Source organism: Centroberyx gerrardi, chromosome 3, assembly GCF_048128805.1.
Source record: "Centroberyx gerrardi isolate f3 chromosome 3, fCenGer3.hap1.cur.20231027, whole genome shotgun sequence".
NCBI classification, from domain to species: Eukaryota; Metazoa; Chordata; class Actinopteri; order Beryciformes; family Berycidae; genus Centroberyx; species Centroberyx gerrardi.
Window position 1 is genome coordinate 29,628,683 of NC_135999.1, and position 23,208 is coordinate 29,651,890.

General features: G+C 42.3%; 2 protein-coding genes across 3 annotated transcripts; one reads left to right on the top strand and one right to left on the bottom strand.

Moving 5' to 3' along the window:
• Positions 1–1,721: 1,721 nt before the first annotated feature.
• On the bottom strand, positions 1,722–14,971 carry pus10 (pseudouridine synthase 10). Of its 2 annotated transcripts, XM_078290747.1 has the most exons (19): positions 14,809–14,971; positions 13,946–14,080; positions 12,658–12,768; positions 12,343–12,549; positions 12,132–12,218; positions 11,412–11,446; positions 11,204–11,318; positions 10,946–11,007; positions 9,915–9,960; positions 9,326–9,390; positions 9,148–9,233; positions 8,127–8,252; positions 7,886–7,942; positions 7,702–7,778; positions 6,432–6,487; positions 6,094–6,211; positions 5,376–5,518; positions 4,476–4,575; positions 1,722–3,793 (listed from the first exon to the last, which is right to left on the bottom strand). In XM_078290747.1, exons 2-19 carry the CDS (start codon positions 14,069–14,071, stop codon positions 3,755–3,757), a joined length of 1,656 nt encoding a protein of 551 aa, XP_078146873.1. In that variant the 5' UTR covers positions 14,072–14,080; positions 14,809–14,971; the 3' UTR covers positions 1,722–3,754. The 2 variants fall into 2 exon arrangements, with proteins under 2 accessions (XP_078146873.1, XP_071765054.2); XM_071908953.2 differs by lacking the exons at positions 12,658–12,768; positions 13,946–14,080; positions 14,809–14,971 and having other exon boundaries at positions 12,343–12,547.
• A 217-nt stretch (positions 14,972–15,188) lies between these two features.
• On the top strand, positions 15,189–22,141 carry cct4 (chaperonin containing TCP1, subunit 4 (delta)). The gene is made up of 13 exons (XM_071908952.2): positions 15,189–15,482; positions 16,546–16,598; positions 16,686–16,775; positions 17,283–17,391; positions 17,607–17,871; positions 18,026–18,158; positions 18,911–19,050; positions 19,383–19,479; positions 19,979–20,089; positions 20,754–20,884; positions 21,150–21,384; positions 21,502–21,615; positions 21,982–22,141. Exons 1-13 carry the CDS (start codon positions 15,365–15,367, stop codon positions 21,994–21,996), a joined length of 1,611 nt encoding a protein of 536 aa, XP_071765053.1. The 5' UTR covers positions 15,189–15,364; the 3' UTR covers positions 21,997–22,141.
• Positions 22,142–23,208: the final 1,067 nt, after the last annotated feature.

Here is a 23,208-nt window from a genome sequence, read left to right on the forward strand (position 1 = left end):
TTTCCATGGAGACGAACCCTGATCCCCCTCCCCCCTCTCCTATTCAAGTCTATGTGAGAGGACTTGGAGTTCACACTGTAACGGGTTCTTTCTGTTTCCCTTCACCCTGTTTTAAAAAAGAAAAAGAATCACAAAAAGTGGGACTGTGGTCAACTCTTTTGCAGTGCTGGTTTCATCAGGTTGTTCCAATCCCATCATCCCTCGCTCCTCCCTCCTAGCTCCTCCCCCTTTTTGTACCATAGTACTTGTTTTATTTATATGTTTGTGTCATTCTAGGCAGTGTTACCCAGTATGTCGTTCAGTCAGGAAAAGGCACCTGTTGAAAGTCGCTGAAGGATGATGATGATGATGATGATGATGATGATGATGATGATGATGATGATGATGATGATGATGATGATGATGATGATGATGGATGCATTAACTGAAGTCTCTTCTTTTTTTTTTATCCAAACTTTTTTTTTTTTTTGATCGTTTGCTTGTTTGTTTTCTTACCAAAACATTAGGGCAAGAACCCAATAGTGGACTTGCATTGCCGTGGTAGTATTTATTTTGAATTAAATTAAAAAGAATACATTTCAGGGTTTTTGGTGTCATAAATCTTTTCGTTATTTTACCTGTCGGATGTTTTTCTGCCCTGCGAAGCCAAAGAGCAGGAACTGTGTGAGCGGTGAAACTGAGAACAATGACCTCACCGTTTATCTCCTGCCCCCATCACAGTGTTGGGGAACAGAAGTGGATAGTAAATTATTTAATAGCATTTATGGGTGGGTGTAATTGCTGAAATCGAATCTAAAACCTGGCTATGATCTTTCACCTTTAAAACACGAAAAGTATTTGCTGCTGTTTGCCTTTTGTAGGGAAAATTTGAAAAAAAAATGAAGTTCATTAGAGGCTCCAGTGTGTTATTTTTTAGGACTTCAGTTACAGACTGTTCTTTAGTAAGTAGCATCATTTGTTGTCATTTTGTAAGAGTAGGTGTAACTTTTTAAATGGTGGAATCTCATTTTGGAAACATGTCACCTAAACACAGACACAAACAGTCTCAGACAGGCCTTTATTCTAACAGATGAACAGGACAGAACTCACTGTTGGACTGAAACACCCATCTACAGACAGTGAGCTTCCTCAAGAACAAAGAAAAAATATATATTTTCTCATCGACGGCTGTGTAGTTTTGAAACTATAAAATGAGGTTTTAGGATCATGAAATGACATAAAAACAAAAAACGCTAGGGAAAAAAATGGAAAATGAGAAAAATACAAAATGCTGCCATGTGGTTTTTCCAACAATATTCACAAAATGAAAGTAATCAGGAGACTTCCTTTATGTTGACAGTCTACACATCACTGAGCCTTAAACTTATACGAATGCAGACACTAAATGCTGCAGTGATGAGGAGTGGAGTCACCACAAGCAACTCAGTGCCAACATCAACTCCGTTCCATTAAAGGCAACATGGTGTTTGTATGAAGGGAAACCAGACCCAGCTCTGTCTGTACCCATGGTTACTGAAGCATCAGATACAAGTAGAGTTGAGTTCTTATCAGACTCACACCTGGTTGTAATATTTACTGCCTCATCCTTACACACACACATTCACCAGTACTTCACATCACAGGTTTCACATGTCTAGAAAGTCAGAAAAGTTGGTATTTTCTAGCCAAGCTGCAGTACCAGAATTTGTCATAATTTAGAGCTGAAATGTTGATTGTACCTCTTGTAAAATTACCGTAAACAAATGAGAGCATGTTGAAAACGACTGGTCTCCTCTGTCTCACACCAGTAGCATTGACGGTGCTAGTTTCTCCAAATTAAGACCACATTTCCCATCAGCCCCGTTGCTTCCTGCCCCCCCTCCCCCTCCCTGAAGAGGATCAACATGTTGGAAGTGATTTCTCCATCTTCCTTTACCTCCTTCCACCATCTGCTGCCAGAAACTCTTTCAGCTTTAGTTCCGTTTGCTCTGGAAGAACAGAACCTCTTCCTGTTTTGTGCCGTAAAGCGATCCAGCAGATTTCCCTCCAGATCCACCAGGTGGAGAAACTATGGAGGATGCAGAGTAGAGGCTGGTAGAGGCTGACAGGCTGACCACTGATGCTCTGGTTTGTTTACAGTAATCATGCTACATACATAATACATGTCTCAAAATTAATGTTGTCATGATTTATTGATAGTAAAATGCTAAATTTAGCGGAACATCAGCCATTTGGTGAACGATTTTAACCAAAGCAGCTTAAAGTATCATGAGTTCATGCAGTTTTAGTCTGAGAGGCTCCAGTGGGAATCGAACCTCAAACCCTGGCAGTGTTGGTGCCTTGCTCCATATAGAACAACACAAAACCTTTCCTCTATAGAGCCTTTTCTCATCGTCATGGTAACAGCTTCCACATTGAGAAACAGGTGCATTACAACTTCCGGTTGCTCTGTCCTTCACTACATCACCCCACAACCTGCCCGACATCAACATTGATGAAGTACAAAGACTGTTTTCATCAACTCCTGGATCTAAACTAGAGAAAGGCGACAAGGAGAGTTTTAGCTTCAGTTTCTCCTTCATCACCTCATTTGCATAACATTATTACATTATGTATCTAGTGCTAGTAACCATTACAATTTTGATGTTTTTGTTGTCTTTGTTGGATTGGTTTGTCAATTCGTAGCAAAAAATAAAGTTGCCACAGGAAGTTGTAATGCGAGGGCCTGTTTCTCAATATGGAAGCTGTTACCATGACGACATGAACAGGGCCTGTTAACTTTACAGTGTATAACCTGTGTATTAACCTATGGGAAAGTTTGAGGAAAGTAAACAGTGATACTCTGTAAGGTAAGGGCTTCATGAAAATCTAACAAATAATAACATTCAGACTCTTTGTACTTGCATTGTGTTGTCACATCTTTGTAAGGACATGATGCATTCAAGAGATTTTCTTTCAGTACTAACAAAGTATTATTGAGTACTTAACAACTTACTTTTCAACAGGTTAAAGCTGCACTAGGCATCTTTGCACTGGCAGCAGGAGATAACTTTGAATTTTTTGTTTGTTTGAAGAACTCCATTACCCAGAATTCATATAATGTGACTTCAGTAATAAAGTGTAGGGGGGGTGGAGGAGGTGAAGAGGTTCAGGTCCAGCTGTCTCTTCACTGCTGTTTAGGAGACAGTTGGGATTTCACTCTCAAGTTTCGAGTCGTCACTTCCTGTGGGGGGAAAAGTGTTCAAACCTGACACCAGGATTTAATTTGGGCTAATAGTGAGAATCTACAGCGTCTCAGTTAGGGGGGATGAGACGCTCTTTGTGATTTAGGCTGATAAGACAGCTGGATTTTTACATAAAAATCTTGCCTAGTGCAGCTTTAAATACAGTGGAATTAAGGCCGTTGTGAAATGTCACCGACAATTTTTGTGTGATCTAGTTCTTGGAGATAAAGCGACTTTTGCCTTTGCAGCTTGGCCAGGAAGACAAACCCAGCACCAAGAGGATAAACAGAGCTTCAGACAGCAGGATGCTCAGATGGCTGCTGGGTCGGGGGGGTTTGGAGTCCAGGGTTCCTCTACATCTCCAACCAGCATTTACATGGTTACGTTTCAGGTCTTACACGCTCTGAACCGGGTCGGGGTTCAGCGTCTAGCTCAGTTTCCCTCAGTTTGCTCAGAGGAACCAGGCTGGCTGCTGCTGAGGTGGATCCTGCGGCCCTCTGGGTGCAGGACGGCTCTGCAGCTCCGGGCCTGCAGCAGTGAGGCAGGTGGCTTCACTCTGGGATGGCAGGAGGCCAGTCCACGTCCACAGACTGAGGGGGGAAACACAGCAGACATGTTACATTTACCATTTAGGGACTTTTAGGACTTTCAGCACAACGGTTTCTTAGAAAATCCAAATTTTTTGACGATTTTCCTGCTGAAAGGCAAGTTATATGATATATTGGAGAAGCTTAAAATTTCATATCAAAGGGTGTGTGTGTTTAATTTAGGGAAGGGAGTGTTTAATTGGCCAATGGTATGCCAGATTTTAGACATTTAGCTGATGTTCTTATCCAGAGCAACTTCCACTGAGTGCAACAGCAGAATAAGCTTCAATTCCAAGATCAACAACATTACAAGCAACCAATAGTAAGGAGGTCAAAGGTCAGAGGTCTCAGCACCCAGACAACAGATGGAACAAATAACAAATTAAGTTTTGTGGTAGGAATCACTAGAGATCTCATGATTTGATTTCAATTCTTGTGTAGGACAGAATTTTATACCACAGTTCCTGATTCATGACGATTTTGCAGTCTATCCTGGAATATACTCAGATTTTTGTTAGTTACCATTTGTGTTCAGATGATTACCTGTAAAAATATGATTATACACTCTGCTGAGACTTACCGCTGTTGTTTCTTTTACACTTTGATGTCATCAAAATACTACTATTCATCGATTTTAAGCTAAACTAGTGAAAAGCCCAGGATCAGATTCATGTCTCGGTCTCACCTCAACGTCCAGCTCCAGGATGTCTGTGTCCGTCTTCAGCAGCTCACACAGGTTGGGTTTGGTGCGGCCGAAGTCTCCGTGGACAAACTCCTTGATGTAGCTGTTCACTGTTGTTAAGGAGCATTTTGGGAGCAGATGGTTTTTTGGTAACAGTGAGCAGCTTCTGGTGTTTTTCAGGAACATCAGCAGCTGGTAATGCACTGAAGAGTTTCTTTCTAAAGTCAGAGTATCTGCAGGTTTCAGAAAGTCATATTTAAGACTTTCCAAGACCTTTTTAATGCTGAGTGGAGCTGAATTTAAAAGAACAATTTAAAAACCAAAATAAAGAAACAGAACGTTTCTGATTGAACTTAGCTGATGAAAGTTGTGAAACTATAAAAGGGCAGAATAAGAAAAAGAACAGCAGGAAATGAATAGTTAAGGGACATGAAGTCAGAAAATAGTTAAGGGACATCCTATCAGTTTAGTAAAGCAGATAAGATGCAGATTGAACTACTAACCCTGTTCTGGATTCATCTAAGAGTGAACATGCAGCACAATGAAACCTGTTATTACATGGTGAAAATAAAAATACCTCTAATAACTGTAAGACATTTTAAATTGAGATAATTTAAGACTTTTTAAGGACCTGCAGATACCCTGAAAATGAGACACTTACTCTGACAAAATGATTCCTAATTAAAACTAAAGCACATGACGGGCTACTATTAAAGTTATGAGTGATCTGAACACTTTTGTTTACATGTCTACAATACAATGTTACAATATCTTAATCTTTCAAAAAATGTTTTTAAGGATAGACTGATAGGTAGCAGCATTTTTCCAAAATGGCGAAATACCAATGGAGTGAAACCCTTTCTCCTATAAAGTGTGTGTGTGTGTGTGTGTGTGTCAGGATACGTCCCAGCCTGGGTCTTGAGCCCCAGGTAGAAGTGGTGTGGGTCCAGGAAGCGGGTGTTCATGCTGTGGATGACGCGCTGCCGGACGGCCAGCGCCCGGCGGTGCAGGACCCTCAGAGGAGTCTTCTGGTCCACCGTCAGGTCCTGACAACACACAGCACACCGCTCACTTTATTAACATGTAGAGAGATCATTTCTGATTTCATTTTCATCTACTGGTGGGGGTTTAAGTGCCTGATTGGAGTTTAAGTGCCTTGCTCAACGGCACATGGACAGTACTTGTGTTGCTCATTCACTTTCCCCGCCCACATTTTCCCACCTGGTCCAGGGATTCGAACCGGTGATCTTCTCTGCCACCAATAAAAACAGAGAAGTAACAGAAACACATACCAACACCCACACAGCACAAACACAACTCCACAATCAGCCACATAATCTAGAATAAAATCAAACAATAATAAAAAAAAAATCATCAAATGGAAAAATAATAAACGGCTTATCCTGGATTCTGTAAATGTATTTGTAAGGTAACGTAATGCTGATACTATGTAAATGAGAAAAATTAAAAATATTGAAATTATGAGTGGAAATGCCTATGGAACACATAGAATAATGACAATGAGATGACAATATAGTATTACAAAATAATCTGGATATGAGCTAGTATCTGGAGTATGCTGTGTGTTGTGTGTGGGAGACAGAGTGTGTGTTGGTCTTACTTTGATATCGTCGATGAATGTGATGTCTTCTCTCTGAATGGCCTTCTGGGTCCAGATGAGCGCCGTGTACGACTTGGTCTTCTCCTCCTCGCCCTCCTTCATACGACCCATGGCCTCTCTGCAAACACACAGGAGCACATATAGGATTAATTAATTAATTATAGTGTCATAATGTAATGTAAAATTACATAATATTGTATAGTGTTGTATAGTACCATAGCATCATATAGTACAGTACAGTACAGTACGGTTATAGTATCACACTAACGGATCCTATGTCATATATAATACTGTATAATATGGTATCCAGTCTAGTGAAGTGCAGCCTGGTTTCTCACCTGGAGACAATCTGCAGATCTCTCACTCTGATTTTGTCTGAAGACTTGTTGATGGTCTACAAGCAAAACAACAAGGTTGTAGTTAAGGACATGAGAGAGTATGAACACTGTGTGAGTAGAAATCTGTCTGCTGGGGGTTTATGAGAACGTTTCAGTGTGCCAGTGAGAGAGAGAGAGAGAGAGAGCGCCTAACATTGTAGACTGTAAAGTTAGTATCTCTGCCATTTAGTGTAGAGCCAAACTCCCTATGGAAAATATGAATAGGATTTGCAAGAAACACCAAAAATAAAGTCTGTGCTACACGGAGCCTTACTAGCTAAACTACGTTTTGTTCCATGAAAATAAACTTTGTGAATTTTCATCCAATTACTTTTGATATCGATTGTTGCTAGTGAAATGCTAATCGTTTGGGAAAGGTGACTACAACAGTCGTTAGCCTGTAGCTAGCAACAACTGGAAAACAACAATTGGAATAGAGCTAACTAACAACTAACAATATGAACAATAACTATAATGACTATTCAATGCAATGCTATGAAAATGTTAATAATTTGAGGAGCAGACAAGAGGTAAAGGAAGCGGCTCATAACTTCCTTTGTGCTTTTGTAGTCCGTTTTCCCTGATGATCGATATTAAAATAACTAAAAGATCAAAATTCACAAAGCTGATGCTGGTGGAAGTGTTTCAACCCCGGGAACAGAACTAGTAGATCTTGTCGGTGTCCGTTCAACAACAATTTCTGGCATTTTTTGAAAAGCCCATTCACATTTTCTATAGGGAGTTTAGACTACACACCAAATGGTGAGGCAAAATGACCACTTCTACTCCTCTATAAGTGAGCGAGAGAGAGAGAGAGAGAGAGAGAGAGAGAGAGAGAGAGAGAGAGGAGAGACAGAGAGAGAGAAAGAGGGAGGGAGAAAGAGAGAGAGAGAGAGAGAAAGAGGGAGAAAGAGAAAGAGAGAAGGAAAGAGAGAGGGAGAGAGAAAGAGGGAGAGAGAGAGAGAAAGAGAGAGAGAGAGGGAGAAAGAGAGAGGGGGAGAGAGAGAAAGAAAGAGAGAGGGAGAGAGAAAGAGGGAGAGAGTGAAAGAAAGAAAGGGGGGAGAGAGAAAGAGGGAGAGAGAGAGAGAGAGAAAGAAAGAGAGAGAGGGAGAGAGAAAGAGGGAGAGAAAGAAAGAGAGAGTAAGAGAGAGAGAGAGTGTAAGACAGTGGGACAGTCAGTGAGTGAGTTGGTGGAGTGAGACAGAGAGTGAGTAGAGTGAGAGAGCAGCACCTCCTGCAGCTGCCTCATCTCCGCTCTGTTCAGTCTGGATCGATGAGGATTCAGCAGCTCCATCGCAAACGGACGACCTGCCGACCAAGACGAGAAACAAAACGAAAACACTTTGTTCCACTTTGCACTTCAGGAAACAAAATGCCGAGTGTAAAAATAAGTGCAGGTTTGATGTGTGTCTCACCGTTTCCAAGAGTCCGAACGTCCACATCCTCTCTCCCAGAAGAGGAGAAATTAAATCCTGTAGAGAAAGAAGGGAGAAGGACACATTCAGTACAATTATTCATTATTATTTAGACATTATTTCCACATTGCCAATTCTCCACTGGACCTCCGTGACGCCACCAGCCCTGGATGCTCTGATCTGTGACTTAACTGCACAGCCTCTACAGGGTTTTCACCATGACAGACCGGTCTGGACTCACCGTCGGCCCTGAAAGCAGACAGGATGGGCGCAGCGATCAGCTCCTCCACCGACGACTCCATCCTCCGCTCACCGTCGATCACCCAGGGAGTCTGAGGCAGGCTGCGGCAGAACTTGTTGTACCGGCCTAAACATCAGCGAGCAGGGAGGGAACAGAGAGGGAGGGGAGGACAGGACGGACCGATGGACTGACAAGTGAAGGTCTTTGAGGTTCTCTAACAAAACAACTAAAGGAAACCAGTTGGCTTTTCAAAATGCGAAGGAGCAGAGCTGAGAACAGGAAGGAGAGAGGAGAGAACGCCTCTACTTTGTGAAAGACCTGACCAAGATCAATTTTGGATCGATGCATTCTTCGTTTGATTTTGTCACAATATGTAAAACAGTACCACAGATAATAGTGTCTGGATTTTAACAATTTCCAACCCAGCATCCAGACTGGATGAGTGTCCCTGTCTCTGCTCTTTCCATCCTGGTGAAGATGTGATGAAAGTATTCGCTGGTTAGTGATTAGTGTAGAGCATGAAGGGAATAAAATCCAAAGGTCTCTTCTAGCAAAAAGTAAATAAAACAATGGGATTTTCATAAAGCAGTTGTTTGGACTATGGAAGAATCTTTTAAAAACTGTTAGATTAGATGTTAATTACATTGACACTTAGGACTGTGCCACTGTCTCTGCTCTGTCTCTTTCTGTATTTTTCCCTCTCTCTTTTTCTTAGATTATCTATTACTTATTAAAAAATATGTTTAAAATATGTTCTCCCTTTAAAAATCACTGTTCTCCAGAGGACTAACCTGGATAAATAAAGATTAAAAAAAAAATCCATTTATATGAAAATTAAATCTAAGGTTGCACACTTCAGTACATTAAAATATATCTGTGGGAAAAGATGTCCCTGTTTTTGTAACAGAGTATAGATAAAGGCATTAGACCTGGCTGTACCTACTGTATGTTATCTGTATGTTATCTGTATGTTAACTGTATGTTAAAGCTGTATGTTAAAAGGTTTTCTTAGTAATCCTACCTGCCACAAACACAGACAGATGCAGACACTGGGCGTCCTGTGTGCTGCAGCTGGAGGCAGGACGTGTCGGTGGACAAGGGTAGTGTCTACAGAAAATAATAATAATCACAATAACAATCATTTTATAGAGAACTTTTCTGAACAACATCCAGAACTGAGACCTGAAGGCGAAGCTTACTTCAGGAATTTGTTGTCAGATATTTTCTCCAGAGCTTTGACCACCGCCATCCTGGTGAACACCGACTGCAGGAGGGAGATCAGACAGACGGTTAAAGTTATTTTTTATTTCTGCTGTGGTGTTTCTGCTGCACTTCCCACAGATCACCTGTCAATCAAACAGTGTGGGCGGAGCTTGGATTTTCTGTTGATGCAGTTTGAGTTTCTCTTTTCTTTGTCTGTTCAGCCATGGTGGCTATCGCTGCTCATGCTAACTACCCAGTTCTTCTTCTTCTGTTGATTCCAAACAAACCGGAAACATAAAACACATCACTTCCTGTGCGGCAGGAAAGAGAGAACACCTCTACAGACTGAATCCTCTATATTTTAGAGATATTGCATGATGAACTTCAGCTAATGACTTTCCCCCCCAGAATTGGATATAAAGCATTTTGGAAACAAACTCTGAATATGGTTCTGAATTGCAGTTCTGTGTCCCAAAACAGAATAAATTGTGAAAAAGAAGAGAAAGAAATCACTTTCCTGATTATTGGAACCAAACAAATCCTTTAAACTATTTTCAAAGGTATCAAGCTTGGCTGTTTCCTCACCTGTTTGTTCTTGGTGGGTTTGAAGCAGTCAGGACAGGCTCCAGCACTGTGGGAGGGATAACATCATTTATTCATCCAGACATTCATGTAAGAGGTCAAAGTTCAGCGCTGATGGAGGAACCAAATGAAAACTCGTCTGCAGGTAAAACTTCACATCCCTCTGGTTGAACCTGATCCTGGTCCTGTCTTACTTTAAAAACCTTCAACTTTTATACCCGGCTCTACCATACAAGAACATTCAAGGGACACAGAAATAAATATTACATTTATTGTGGTTCTGACCCTTCACCCCCTACCAGTTACTTGGTAACACTTTACAATATGGGTACACTAAGTTAAGGGTTAGTTAATGCTTAATAAGCATTAACTAACCCTTAATTAACAGTTAACTAATGTGTAATTTACTAATGGTGTTCATGTTAACTAAGTTTATTAACTAAGTATTATTTAATAGTTTATAAAGATGACTATTAAATAATGTATAAATTAATACCTTAGTTAACATGAACACCATTAGTAAATGATTACCAGACACATTAGTTAACTGTTAATTAAGGGTTAGTTAATGCTTATTAAGCATTAACTAACCCTTAATTAATATACCCTTATTGTAAAGTGTTACCGGTTACTTTTAGTGTTGGTGATCCAGAAATTGAAGCTTATTCTGCTGTTTCACTCGTTCTAAGTCGCTCTGGATAAAAGCATCAGCTAAATGCCTTCAGAGTAAAAGCAGACTGCAAAAACCAACAGTAGACAAGATAAAGTGTTTCCTAAACCTAAAGGGAAACCAAACAGACTACTTTTCAGGCTGGACTGACATCTACTTGTTAAAAGAGCATGCTATTGCAATCTGCTATTGGCTGATCCACGACAAACCATGACAACGAGCAACCTACATCACAGGTAACCAACATCAGCCAGCAATAGCGTGCTTTTAACCAGTAGATGTCAGCCCAGCCTGAACAGCCGTCTCTGTGTTTGGTTTCTCTTCAAGTTTCCTCGTCTCTCTGGACCTGCAGAGTGGGACTCACAGGAAGTGGCAGTCTGCGTCCGTCTCTGGGTGAGTGAACTCCACGCCGACCTCGAACACACTCTGAAACAACAGAACAGACAGAAGCTCCGGCTGTGAGTGTGTATCTGTCATCTAACGTGGCATCTCATCTGTTTCACTAATAAAAAAGAAAAATATATTAAATCATGTTTGTAAAGCATTTTGGGCTACAGCACTGTATAAAAGTACCCAATAAATAAATCAGATTTAATTTCCTCCAGTTCACAGGGTCACGTACCCTGGTAACCACGGCAACGCCCCCCAGCTCCTTGGCGACCAGGCCCTGCACGGTCCACTTGAAGGCCTCCTTCACCAGGATGACGTCGTCCTTGTCGAGCGCCATGCTCTTCTCTCTGGAGGAGAACGACCCGCCAACATTAAACCAACCGGCTGATGATGTCATCTTATTAACTGTCAATGAACTGTACGTGTCAAAGAGCCTTTACCTCACTTCCTTCTTCACATGGAGCCAGCAGGAGTGCTGCGGGACAAAAAAGCATCAACAGCAGCCGTGTCTTCACATACAGAGCTACCATGTGACACAAAGGAAACTTTATCACCGAGATAAAACTTCTGTGAAAACTGGAATGAAACCATGTAGACGTGTACACTGCATGTAGACCTGCAGTGTTAGGTAGCATTTTTTCTTTTTTTTTTTAAGAAACTTCCATCCTCCTCAGTTTTGTAGATGAAATTAATACAGACAGGAAAACAGGTAGAGAGAACAGTGGCTGCACAGCCTGAACCAGGAGTCTAGCCTATACAGTAGTGTGTGGTATATTACTGAGTTACATGGGGCCTCATATTAAAATGTTAATTATTCGTTTAAATGAATAAAATAATAATAAAAGTTAATAACTTTTTAATAACTTGAGTTATTACATTCTTATTCTTACAAGTTATTACTTTAGCCAATATTATTATTGCATCATCAGTTATATATATGTATATACCGTATAGATATATATATGTACAAAGTCATACTGACCGGGTCAATGTAATAGTGTTATGCTATTGGAATATTCTGGAATTTATAACAATAACTGGTTTTATTACAGTTTCAACCCATTTAGAGGGATGTTTTGTTACATTTTTACAAGTTATTACATTATCAGATGCTACAGGGTTTCTTACACACACACACACACACACACACACACACTGACCTCTCGGACACACAGCTGAGCAGGGAGAGAGACAGACAGCACCATGGTGTCGAACTCGTAGTTTTCTGCCTTCACTGCCTCCGCTATCTGTAAGAATAAAAAAATAAAACACATCATTCATCTCAGTGAGGATACAGTCTGACAGCACACTGACAGCTGTGATAGTGAAGTGTTAAATATGACACCAGTCCTAAACTGTCACAACACACACCTTCGTGGCGTGCGTCCTGTCACAGAACTCCTGCAGGACTCCCAGACACACCACACACACACGTGACTCCGCCTGCGGGCCGACTGGCTCCGCAGCAGCGTCGGCCTCTGATTGGTCGCCAGTCGCACCGTGGTCGAGTTTCATTCTTTTACTTGGTGGGTCCTCGGTGGGTTCTGGTACCGCTGCATCATGGGATTTGTCATTTTCCTCTGTAACATCTGGTACCGCTGCATCATGGGATTTGTCATTTTCCTCTGTAACATCTGGTACCGCTGCGTCATGTGATTTGTCATTTTCTTTTGTAACATCTGGCACTGCTGCATCATGGGATTTGTTGTTTTCCTCTGCAGGCTCTGGTGCTGCTGAATCTTTGGATTTGCCGTTTTCTGCATCACTGATGAAAGCCTGAAGTTCCTTGACTGTATCCTGAGGAAGACAAAAGATGATGGATCACTAAATAACTGGCATTAAAGGGGAACACTGGACATTTTAATATTTTTTATAGTTAACACAGAAGGCGCCAAGAAGAGTTTGTTTTATTTTGATCCCTGGTCCTGAATGAGCTGCAGAAAACACTCAAATATCAATTGTCACTGACAGCTCTTCTTGTTTCATTTCTTTTTAAATCACAATACATTATGTGTCACTTGGCTGGTTTTATTTCCATTTCATGATTTGAATTTCATTGTTTTATGTCCGTCACTGTCTGTGTTGTTTTTATTGTCAGTGCTACCTGTTGGTCAGGTCTCCCTTGTAAAAGATAATCTTGTTCTCAACGGGACCTCCTGGTAAAATAAAGGTTAAATAAAAATCTAACTTTTCAGAAAGTACTAGAACAGAACAGAAGAGTCACTGCTGCCTGCTCATTCACATTGATCAAAAACACACAACAAAACCACTAGGTAGCTGCATCATCGTGGCATAAAACCACAGTAACAGTAATGATCATTCAACATTTCGACTCTCACTCTGTAATGAGACATGTATTTATTCAATCTTCAGTTGATCCATGACCTGACAACTTTCACTATTTATTTTGCACTACTTTACACAGCAGCGCATGTAGGCAGGCAGCCACAGCCGGCCTGCAAAAAGGAAGCAAGGAAGTGCTGCAGCAACGGCCAAGGCAGCATCAAAACTGCAGGAGAAACACCTGACTTTAGATCATTTCCACTGACTTCTTTTTACAGACAGTCTCACTACAGAGCAAGCAAAAGGTGTTGAAATAGACATGCTTCAGGCACTTTTGGGGTTGATTTCTGGAGTCACAACTGGCCTACAAAGCTATTTCACCTGGACACTTCATATGGACTACCTGGAGCACTTGTTCAAGTCTACACGTTTATTACAGGAGGGCAACTGACGTTTCTACTAAGCGTCTTCCTCAGAGTCCGTTTAAAAAACTTGGTTGGAGCGTGTTGGACATACAGTATATTTGAGGCTCCACTGGTCTGTCAGGACTGTATTGGAGAGCTGTGGCACACTTTAAGTAGCTCTATAGCAAAGCAATTTATGAGATTTTGGTCAGAATCGATCAGCGTGATGGAAAATGACTGGAAAATATCCAGGTCGAGAATGGCCGGAGTTACACTCCAAGTGGTACCTGGTAGGTCTGTCGGTAGGCGGCCTGCACCCCCACACAGCAGAACCTGAGCACACAGCGAGCGCAGCATCCGGCCGACAGCAGCTTCTGGACTAAAGGCTTGTCCTTCTCCTTCAGCGGCAGCATGGCTCCAGGCTGGAGAGAATCATTATATCGGTTCATTAGGAATCACAGGTTTGTGAGTCCTGGTTAAGAACAACTGAAGCCAAACCAGACGGTGTGGTAATATTATTTATGTGACTGAATTTACCGATAGCGGATCTGATGTATCTATCCCTGCTATTGTGGATGAACACCTATGTAGAAACCTGGCCTGTTAGTGGAATTTCTCCCAATCATTTCTGTTTGCAACATCACTCTCAACAACAAATATAATTGTAAGAAGAAATTTTAAAAGAATAGTTCCAGGAATAGTTTAAACTACTCCAGGAATAGTTTAAAAATTCAGTCAGTCTCTGTCAGTGAGGAAAATCTAGGAGATAATGAGATAAATATTGGACTTTTGGACTGACAGTGCAACTGCTTGGCTACAAAACACTTGGATTCTGCTGCTTGGAGAAATTTCATGACATTACATGCTTTTTTTTTTGAGTTGTGAAAAGAAAAGATGCCTCTGTTAACTATGTTGGACAGGATATTCATTTACCTGGGCACTATTACTGCGAGTACAGCTACTCTTGCAAGGGATAAATGATAAATAAGAAAAACTGCTTAATCCAACAACATACATGCTGAAAACAGCTACTGAAGCATGAGTGTCCTGCTGACTGCTAAACTAGCTAACACTGAGCATTTATAAGCATTGTGAGAGCTGAGAGAGCAAACAGCAGTTAGCTGCTGCACAACTCCTGCAATAAACCTACCAGACGCAGACGAAGTTGATTTGCGAAGATATAAGGGAATAAAACAATGTTCAGTTACTAGTTAGCATGCTCTTCTGTTTCCTACTGTCTAAGACGAAGCAGACGAAGCTAATCAATCCGGATCAGTTCAACTCAGCTTAAAATAATATTGAGAAAGGCTCGGTTTTAATCCCCACTACAAAAACGACAGGTCACTTGTCAAACAGCTGCCTTCCGGTAGAATATGAATGATGAACAAAATATTTTGAATGAATAAATAAGAGTAAGTGAACTCTGTCACATCAGTAATCACTTTCTACTGCCTTGCTCGCGCGTGTAACCCGCATGGCACATTTCTAGACTACTAAACGCGTCATCTACAAGCGCCAGGCAACTTGACAGCTGGGTCCTTTTCCACCAGGAGTCGCAGCCGGTGGCTCTGGAAAGTTCTGGTCGGGACTGGAGAGAAATCCGAATCTGAGCCCATCCGCAGCCGGACAGGACCGTTTGAAGCTCGGGGTTCATCTGTCCCCCTCTGAAGACTTTTATTAACATTTTCCAACGAATATAAGTCGCGATGCCTGAAGCGATGGGGGCACCCAAAGCGTCCGGTGGAGGGAGAAACAAAGGAGGGGCGTATGTGGACCGTGACAAGCCGGCCCAGATTCGGTACAGTAATATCTCTGCAGGAAAAGGTAAAATACTAATAAACTGTACATGGTATGGTCAACTACCCGACAGCAAATCTCATGTTCCAGTTCAGTTGCCATAGCACCTTACGTTAATAAGCATAACATCCATCTCCAGGATGCTAGTAGCTGTGGGCTGGGCAGGGCTAACGGTCCGGAATCCCATTAAGTAATGTGACAGTGTAATGTGGCCTTGCTCCTGGACAAACGTACATAACCCAAAGTACAGATATAACACCTTTTACAATTTGTTAGGATCTGGACTTATGTTCGGCATACATCCAATACACTAGGTAGCAATTATTTCACAGAAATCTTTAGATTTGGTTCGCCCGTTATTCCCCACAATGCTTCCTCCACCGAAATGCATCGCAGTAAAAGTTGAGATTTTATTTGGGTTAGGGTTAGTGTTGGTGGTGGGTCACTTGTCTGCCAAATTTACCATTGCAACATTAAATTGCAAGATTTTTGAAGGGAATTTGGCGTGAGGTTCTCTCCATATAAGAGCATGCTGCTCTGCAAGATGCTCGTGACTCAACATAATCTCAGCATTAGCTAGCTCGCGTGCCAAAAGTGCAGCGCAAACTGTCACAAGCTAAATCAACCTTGCACAAATACACAGTAGATAGATACACAGGGTGTCTACAGGTATTAACAAAGTATTAAAATGTATTAAATTGGATTATGTAAAATTAAAGTCTTAATTGGTTTTCAATACAGTTTAGTCTTAATGCACTTTGATTGGTGTACCATTTTTCTAGCAAGAATTTCAAAACCGTAATGCAGAAAATATATTTTGACAGTTTTTGTTAATTTTCAGCTTTCTTTTTGTTGTGAAATTGTGTTAAATTAAAAAATGATGCAAAAATTGTTATGGATATCAGCTTTATTACTAATGGCAGACAAAAAAAACGATGTATGCACACAGTATTATAATATTTTAAATGGCCAAGTTACTGTGATTTGGAGTCCTCCTGCCTTCACTGGATGCCCACAAAGTGATGTTGAATGTAAGTGAATGGACTTCAGCTCTGTCGCAGTACTGACACGCCTCCTGTTTGTTTGACAGCCGTTGCAGATGCCATCAGAACAAGCCTGGGGCCCAAAGGCATGGACAAGATGGTCAGTGAACAGCTTTTGGCTTCAAGCTAACTTTACCCCAGCTCTTTGGTCATACACATGTTTCTGAGTAGGGGCTGTTTGTTTCAGATCCAGGATGAGAAAGGTGACGTGACCATTACCAACGATGGAGCGACCATCCTGAAACAGATGCAGGTGCTCCACCCCGCGGCCAAAATGGTACGTTCCACCAGAAGCTGTCGACACTGTCTGACCCTGTCGTGTCTCTCTCAGACTGTCCTGCTGTATGAAGTCTAACATTCAAAACATCAAGGTTCCTTTAGAGTTAAAAACCCATTTACTTCTAGTTTACATTTCCCTCAGCCATTTTGCAATGCAATCCGACAGTAGATATAACATTTATTCTTTTTTCATTGTTTTTAAAATGTAAACCATACGCTGCCAAACTTGAAATTAGCTGCTGTCCCGGCTAACAAAGACGCCCTAAATAAGAAGATATGAATGTGGCATAACAACATTTAGACAATCACCAGAAAGTATTTGAAAGTAGTTTTGCTATACTCTTCTTTGATTGACAACTTACCTAGTGTGTGGTCCTGATGCGGTAAATCCCACCCATCTGCTACTGCAGTCAGGTTAAAACAAATGCTCAGAAGTATTTGCATTGATTCCCTGTCTGTTCAGATCACAGCTCACTGATATTGAGATTGTGTGTGTGTGTTTCAGCTGGTGGAACTGTCCAAAGCCCAGGACATCGAGGCCGGAGACGGCACCACCTCTGTGGTGGTGATCGCTGGAGCGCTGCTGGACGCCTGCTCCAAACTGCTGCAGAAGGGTGAGTGCTGCAGGGGAACCATCAGGAATCCAGGAAAACAGAAGAAGAAGCTATTTAATAAAACAAAAGCATTTAAACATAAATGCTGACAAATGTTGATTTTGGGAATTGTGTTTTATATCATGGAGTAGTAGTAATAGTTCAGGGTTTCTGGATAAATGAAAGCGAAATTAAAAATGAATGCAGTAAAAGTAAAACCCAGTCTCATCGGTCAGGTATCCACCCCACCACCATCTCGGAGTCGTTCCAGAAGGCGGTGGACAAGGGGGCGGAGGTGCTGACGGGCATGAGCACGCCAGTGCAGCTGAGTGACCGCGAGACGCTGCTGAACAGCGCCACCACGTCGCTCTGCTCCAAGGTGGTGTCGCAGTACTCCAGCCTGCTGGCGCCCATGAGCGTGGACGCCGTCATGCGCGTCATCGACCCGGCCACCGCCACCAGCGTCGACCTGCACGACATCAACATCATCAAGAAGCTCGGGTGAGTGGGAGGGCAGGAAGCGAACTTACCAGCTTGTCGTATGCAAAATTTGCTAGAATTTGCCTGATGTTTCCCCTCACTGTGGTCAAAGTATTGACCAGGATTTCCCCAATACTAATGGTGTGTGTGTGTGTGTGTGTGTGTGTGTATTCAGAGGGACCATTGATGACTGTGAGCTGGTGGACGGCCTGGTGCTGACCCAGAAGGTGGCGAACACCGGTGTGAGCCGTGTGGAGAAGGCCAAGATCGGCCTCATCCAGTTCTGCCTGTCGCCTCCCAAAACCGACGTGAGTCACCGACCAATAACACATCCAGCTTCATGTTCCTCTTCAGTATGGTGGCAGTGAGCTAACGCTGCTTGTCTGTTTGCCTTGAACAGGGTTGGTTTTGAAAAAACAATACCTTTTAGTACCAGGTTTTAGTATTGGTATTGATTTTTAAGGTACCGAACCTTGAGAGTGATTGATTCTTACAATGAGACCTGAGATATTCTTCTCTTCTGTTGGGTCATTTTTATTAGGGAGATTAATTCTGTTTTTGTCACATTCTGTACAGAAAAGCAGACGGTGTTTATACATTTTGGTTTATTCATGCTACCGGCCGCAAAGATGAAAATGTGTATGTAGAATATTGCTATCATTGCTTGTATTCACTTGAAACACATTTCCCAAAGTGCGCATATTGTATAATCTTATTTACTGTTCCATGACCGTCACATTTTCATCTTTGCAACCGTTTCCTGGAATACATGGTGTTCTTCTTAGAAATGGCTCCCCCTTTTATATTTTTGTAATGTTTTGCTTCCTTGGGACCTTTTGCCCGTCTCAACATCCTTCACAGTTGTAAATTTTACACCGAAAATAATTTATCGCATAATGAAAGGTGCTTTCATTTTCCAAAGCTACCCAAAAACGATTGTTTGTGAATAAGTAATCCCCAGCCCAAGCCTCGTTTTAAAACTCCTTTCCCTTGGCTGGAGCTGTTTCCTTCCTGTCTTGGTCCTTTCTCTCCTGACCTGCTGTGTGTTTTCGGGGTCCAGATGGACAACCAGATCGTGGTGTCGGACTACGCCCAGATGGACCGCGTGCTGAGGGAGGAGCGCGCCTACATCCTCAACCTGGTAAAACAGATCAAGAAGGCCGGCTGCAACGTCCTGCTCATCCAGAAGTCCATCCTCAGGTACCGACCACAGCTGACCTGCAGACTGGGGACAGTCATGTGTTCCACTGCCAGTATGATAGAGGTTCCTCCCTGAACACAGCTACAGAAAAACCTGCAATGAATGTTTTATTTCTTCCCCTCACTCCCCCAGTTAGTGAGGGCTGGAACGGTCCTGCAACATCACCGCATATCTGGATTTTGTTTTAGAGCCCATTTTCCCAGATATGATGATAGCAGTTATGATTGATATTGATAGGTATCAGTTTATTGTTTATTGTTTATTAAATGGATCCCACAACAGAGTGAGGAAGTAAACAGGTTTCATACTGACACTGATCCTCCTCTCACAGAGACGCTCTGAGCGACCTCGCCCTGCACTTCCTCAACAAGATGAAGATCATGGTGGTGAAGGAGATCGAGAGGGAGGACATCGAGTTCATCTGCAAGGTCAGATCACAGTCTGTGGCATTAACACCTCAACAGCTGCAACCATACTGTATCCCACACTGGAGGAAATAATACTGATTAGGGACAAAAAGAATCACATGCAACACTTTCATATCTTTAACAGTAATGTTGTCTGAGAGCAGAGCTTCTCTTTCTTCAGCTTCTGTTACACTTTTGAGTTTCCACAGATCTTGTCATGCTAGTTTGACTCAGTCCATCTTCCTTGTAGAAATAACTGGATGCTTGAGATTCAGTGTTGTTGTGGTGGAGCTTTGGTACCTTCCACTGAACCAGATGGTGCTTAACAATGTCTCCACCAGTTATTTTACCATTGCACTCTTACATTGCTCTGAATAAGATTGTCAGCTGAATGCCTAAAATGTAAATGTAAAATGCAAAGCCGCCAAGACAAATTCCTGAACATTTATTGTACTTTGCAAACAACATGACTCAGTGAACGTGAAATGAAAGGAACCCTCTCTCCTCTCTGCCCCTCCAGACCATCGGCACCAAGCCCATCGCCCACATCGACCAGTTCACCCCGGAGATGCTGGGAACGGCCGAGCTGGCAGAGGAGGTCAGCCTGGACGGCTCCGGCAAGCTGGTGAAGGTACGCTGCTCATCTGGATCACTTTAATCACTCTGGATAAAGGTTCACACAGCTGCCTTGGTGATTACCAGGTGTGAATGGTCAGCAGGACGCTTTAGGGTTTGATGGTAAACATCTAACCTGCTGAAGAGTCTTTGAGCAACACTGAATCCCTACCTGCAGCTGAGCCTGACCTATGTTGAGGGGGGAAGAAAAGAGAATTTTCTTGTGATCAATAAAGTTTCACGTTACATTAGAATGTGCAGTAACATTATGATAATCTGTTTGACATTGTGATGATAATAGTATCTGTAATTTTGCATCAAGCTGATTCTATGCATCACTTATTCAAACTGGATACTGAACTTATTTATGTAGCAGTTTTCAAAATCAGGGGTAAATTACATAGATTACACAGCAGTTGAAGACCAAATGATTTGAGCAAGTTTAGGAAAACTGAGTGGGGGGAGAAATGAAAAGCAAAGAGAATATAATAAAACGAAAATAGAATAAGACCAAAAATTGTATAATTACATTTTTTTCATTTTGTTATTTATCACACGATACTGACTTGGCTGGTCTAGTCTCAGCAAGCAGGTCATTCCAAAGCCTACTTATACTCCGAATACCCCAGTGTTCCCCTCACAGAGAGGCAGCCAGTGAACCTGCAGTCTCCTCTGTGTAGATCACAGGTTGTACGAGCCCCGGCAAGACGGTGAGCATCGTGGTGCGCGGCTCCAACAAGCTGGTGATCGAGGAGGCCGAGCGCTCCATCCATGACGCCCTGTGTGTCATCCGCTGCCTGGTCAAGAAGAGGTGGGTCCCAGTCCCAAACACCATGTGTCCGTTTTAGAAGGATTTTTTTATGTAAAGATAGAAATCACAAAGTGGGGCTGTAACCTCCACTAAATGAGACGACATTAAATTTACTTCACTGACTGTGCAGCACTTTCTAATTTTGTGTCTGAAAAGCTAATTGTAGCTAAAGTCGCTTTGGGTGCAGTATCACTTTGTGGAATAGTTTTGTGGATGTGAGTCTTCGTTAACCCCCCTACTCCTCCTCCTTTTCCTCCCCTCTCAGAGCCCTGATAGCCGGAGGCGGAGCTCCAGAGATCGAGCTGGCCCTGCGGCTGGCGGAGTACTCTCGCACCCTGGCGGGCATGGAGGCGTACTGCGTCCGGGCGTACGCCGACGCCCTGGAGGTCATCCCCTCCACGCTGGCCGAGAACGCCGGTCTGAACCCCATCTCCACCGTGACGGAGCTGCGCAACAGGCACGCCCAGGGAGAGAAGACCGCCGGCATCAACGTCCGCAAGGTGGGTCTGCTCTCCTCTTGGTTCCACTCTCTGCTGCTTGGGTTAATTTTAGGGGTTTCCACCTTTCCCATGAGTGCCAGCAAAGTTCTGACCTGGTTTGCTGTGTGTGTGTGTCAGGGTGGGATCTCCAACATCCTGGAGGAGCTGGTGGTGCAGCCTCTCCTGGTGTCCATCAGCGCTCTGACCCTCGCCACAGAGACGGTCCGCAGCATCCTCAAGATCGACGACGTGGTAAGAGCCCACTCATCATCCTGAATTAAACTGATAATGCAAATCTCAGTCCTCTAAGAGAACTGCAGTGCGGTTCGTTAGGAGCAAATATAAAAATACAACACAGTAAACTTTTCCATTGCAGTTTGGCCAAACTCAGTCTCAAGACCAGAACACATTTGTCAAATTTGCATCCCAGATAGAAAACGTGCAAGAATCCCTGCAGGTCCATAACAGATGCCTATTAGTGAAGCTTGAATTGTGTTTTTTTTTTTTTAAATAGCAAAAGCAGTGCTAATTAATTTTTTGTTAAATTTGTGTGCACTGATGTCATATTGAAGTCAAGTGTAAAGCTGGACTGTACTGAGAAGCTGTTCTGTGTTGCAGGTGAACACCCGGTAAGCAGCCTGTCTGTAGTGAGGTCTGTCCTGAAGCTCGTACCTCGAGGGATCACAGCACTCTTCCGTCTGTCTGTTCAGATTTCCTCTGTAGTTGTTACGTTGCGTAATTTAATAAAAAATTACTTGTTTCTTTTTTTGACACTCCAGCTCTTGCCTGTGTCATTCTTTTGTCTCAACATGAGGGTCGTGGCCCTCCAGTGGGTCACAAGCTCACCCTTGGAACATGAAGAAAATATGTTTCTGATCTAAAAATGATTTCATCTTTATGAAAAGGCCATTTTGCTAGAGTATGAATTGTTGCAGCCTCGAGGCTTCCACCAAAAAAAATAATCATGTCAAATAAAATTGGACTGATAAATCTGTGTCTTTTATTAAATATCTTATCTCAAGTCATGCCATCCACCTCTGATATGACCACAGCTACAGAAAAACAGTCTGGAAAACCTGACAAGACATTTTATTTTCTTTGCAGATTATTAATTTAATTGCTCAATAATGTATCTTGTGAATTAGTTTTTCATTGAAAGGCAGTGTTTCCCTGCCATAGAATATGTAAAACTAAAAGAATTTCATCAGTCTGTGTTTCAGTGGGGAGTTTTAGTGTCCCATGATGGTCTGAATGCTGTTTCAGAGGCTGACAAGAATATATTCTGGGGGAAACACAGAATATTTGTAATGTTTTGGCATGAAAAAGGTAAAATTTAAAGATGTTGGCGAACAGCTGCTTCAATACAAGAATACTGTCATCAGCCAGTCGGCTCCTTACTGCCTGCACAGGAAGATCAGCTGCAGCTTTCATCACAGTGTCTGACTGCAACACTATCAGACTTTTTTGTTTGTTTCTCCCCTCTCTGCTGTTAAGAGTTTTCTCTATTAAAATATTCAAGAATTACACAATTTCAGACATCATTTAGAAAGTCAGCTCACTTAAGTGATGCAAAAATTGTGGAGAAGATTAAGGCCAGTGTGTGTGGGCGGGTGACATCATTCAGCAAATAATTCATAATATTGTATAGTAGATTTAACTTTTTTATTAAGTTTCATTTTTTACACGTTTCAGAGACTTCGAACAACAGAAAATAATTTAAAAAATACTTTTAATTGAAGTTGACATGGATGTATCAGACCCCCACTTCCTGACACACTCCGTCACTTCCTTCACAACCACGCGCCTCGTTGCTAAGGAACGCACCTGCTGCCTGGTTACCGTGAT